We start from the raw sequence: 1713 nt of genomic DNA, 5'->3' as shown, positions 1-1713 counted from the left end.
TGGGGTTCCCCTGTTTCCGGGGTGCTGTCCATGCTCCTGGGGAGCCCCTCAAAAGGGCTGCCACGGGGCTTTGTCTCGCTGGCCCGAGGCCGCCCCAACCCCCGAGTCCGCAGCCTCCTCGCTTCTAGATGAGCCCTGACAGCGACATGGGTTCAGATGCTCGCTTCGCTCACTGACAGATCGGAAAATGACAGCCAGCTGGACCCACCCCTACCTCCGCCTGGAAAGCCAGTAAACCATTCTTGTGCCTTTGCTCCCACCCTTGCTAAAAGTTTTCAGCAGGTTCTGTGTGGTTCTGTGTGATCACTGACACGCACTAGGGAGAGGCACAAGGAGAAACAGTTTGCTGAATATAAAAATATGCCTTCGATCCAGCCTTGATTTCTTTCACTTACATCGTGCATTACGTCTGGCATTTTGTTTTTATTTGAATCCACAGGTGATGGCACAGATCCTGAAGGATATGGGAATCACAGACTATGAGCCAAGGGTTATAAATCAAATGTTGGAATTTGCTTTCCGTAAGTTAAATAAGTAAATACACCCAAAACCTGACCTCATGAGTTAGAAAATATCGTTTACTGTAACACTTTAAACCAAAATCAGTTGTTACTAATCTAGAAATGAGTAAAGCACTAAAAAGGAGCGCAAGTTAAGGGAGAGTAGTATTTAGATATGGCATGTCCGTTTAAGTAAAGTATGCGAATAGGACAATTAGTTATTAAAACCAAAATTCATAAACGCTCCAGAAATTAGCGGAACCTTTTGAAACACGGAGCCATAAATAGTAAGATGCCTTTAGGTTAGTCTTGGTGATGCATACTGTATGTAGTCTAGCCCTTGAGGAGAGGCAAGGGGATCAGAAGTTCCAGGTATCCCTTGGCTATATAGTGAGGCTGGTATGGGGCTAGTTAAGATCCTGTCTTGAAATGTCTTCATTCATTTAAGAAGAAATTATTTTGCTCTTAAAGGATATGTGACTACAATTCTGGACGATGCAAAAATTTATTCAAGTCATGCTAAGAAGCCCAATGTTGATGCAGATGACGTGAGACTGGCCATCCAGTGTCGGGCTGACCAGTCTTTTACCTCTCCTCCTCCAAGAGATGTGAGCAAACATTTATTTGCAGTTATTCTTACTTACACTTTAAAAGTTATATTTCTAATGAGTATTTTTTCCTATTAGTTTTTACTAGATATTGCAAGGCAGAAGAACCAAACCCCTTTGCCACTGATTAAGCCATATGCAGGACCCAGACTGCCACCTGATAGATACTGCTTAACAGCTCCAAACTATAGGCTGAAGTCCTTAATTAAAAAGGTAAGATTTTCTGGACAGGTGTACTAGCCAGTGCCTATAATTCCAACAGTAGGGATGCTAAGGCACGAGGATTAGGAGTTCAAAGGCTATCTTAGGCTACATAAATTGCTTATGTCAAAACAGAGGACAGGGGAGTTTTAGTTAGCTTATGGGTTTTTTCATTAATTTATTTACTCACTTTATATATGGATCCAAGCACCCCTCCTCCCAGTTCCCCCCTCACACAGCTCCTACTCCCCTCATTCTCCCTCCCCTTCTCCTCTGAGAAGGGGAGATCCCTTCCACCCTGGCACATCAAGTCACTGCAGGACTAGATGCACTATCTCTCACTGAGGCCAGACAAGGGAGCACAGTTAGGGGAACAGGATCCACACGCAGGCAATAGAGTCAGG

The 1713-nt window shown here is 44.2% G+C and overlaps 1 protein-coding gene across 1 annotated transcript in view; it reads left to right on the top strand.

Annotated features, from left to right (window-relative positions):
* The window catches only part of Taf9b (TATA-box binding protein associated factor 9b), an 11007-nt gene that overhangs the window by 1645 nt on the left and 7649 nt on the right, over positions 1–1713 (top strand). The window contains exons 3-5 of the mRNA XM_031370790.1: positions 376–521; positions 972–1108; positions 1187–1321. Of these exons, the coding sequence (XP_031226650.1) occupies positions 376–521; positions 972–1108; positions 1187–1321 (418 nt within the window). The remainder of the gene's footprint in view (positions 1–375; positions 522–971; positions 1109–1186; positions 1322–1713) is intronic.

This window comes from Mastomys coucha, chromosome X (genome assembly GCF_008632895.1).
Source record: "Mastomys coucha isolate ucsf_1 chromosome X, UCSF_Mcou_1, whole genome shotgun sequence".
Taxonomy (NCBI): Eukaryota; Metazoa; Chordata; class Mammalia; order Rodentia; family Muridae; genus Mastomys; species Mastomys coucha.
Note: the sequence above shows the minus strand (reverse complement) of the source record. Positions and strands in the feature narration are given on the sequence as shown.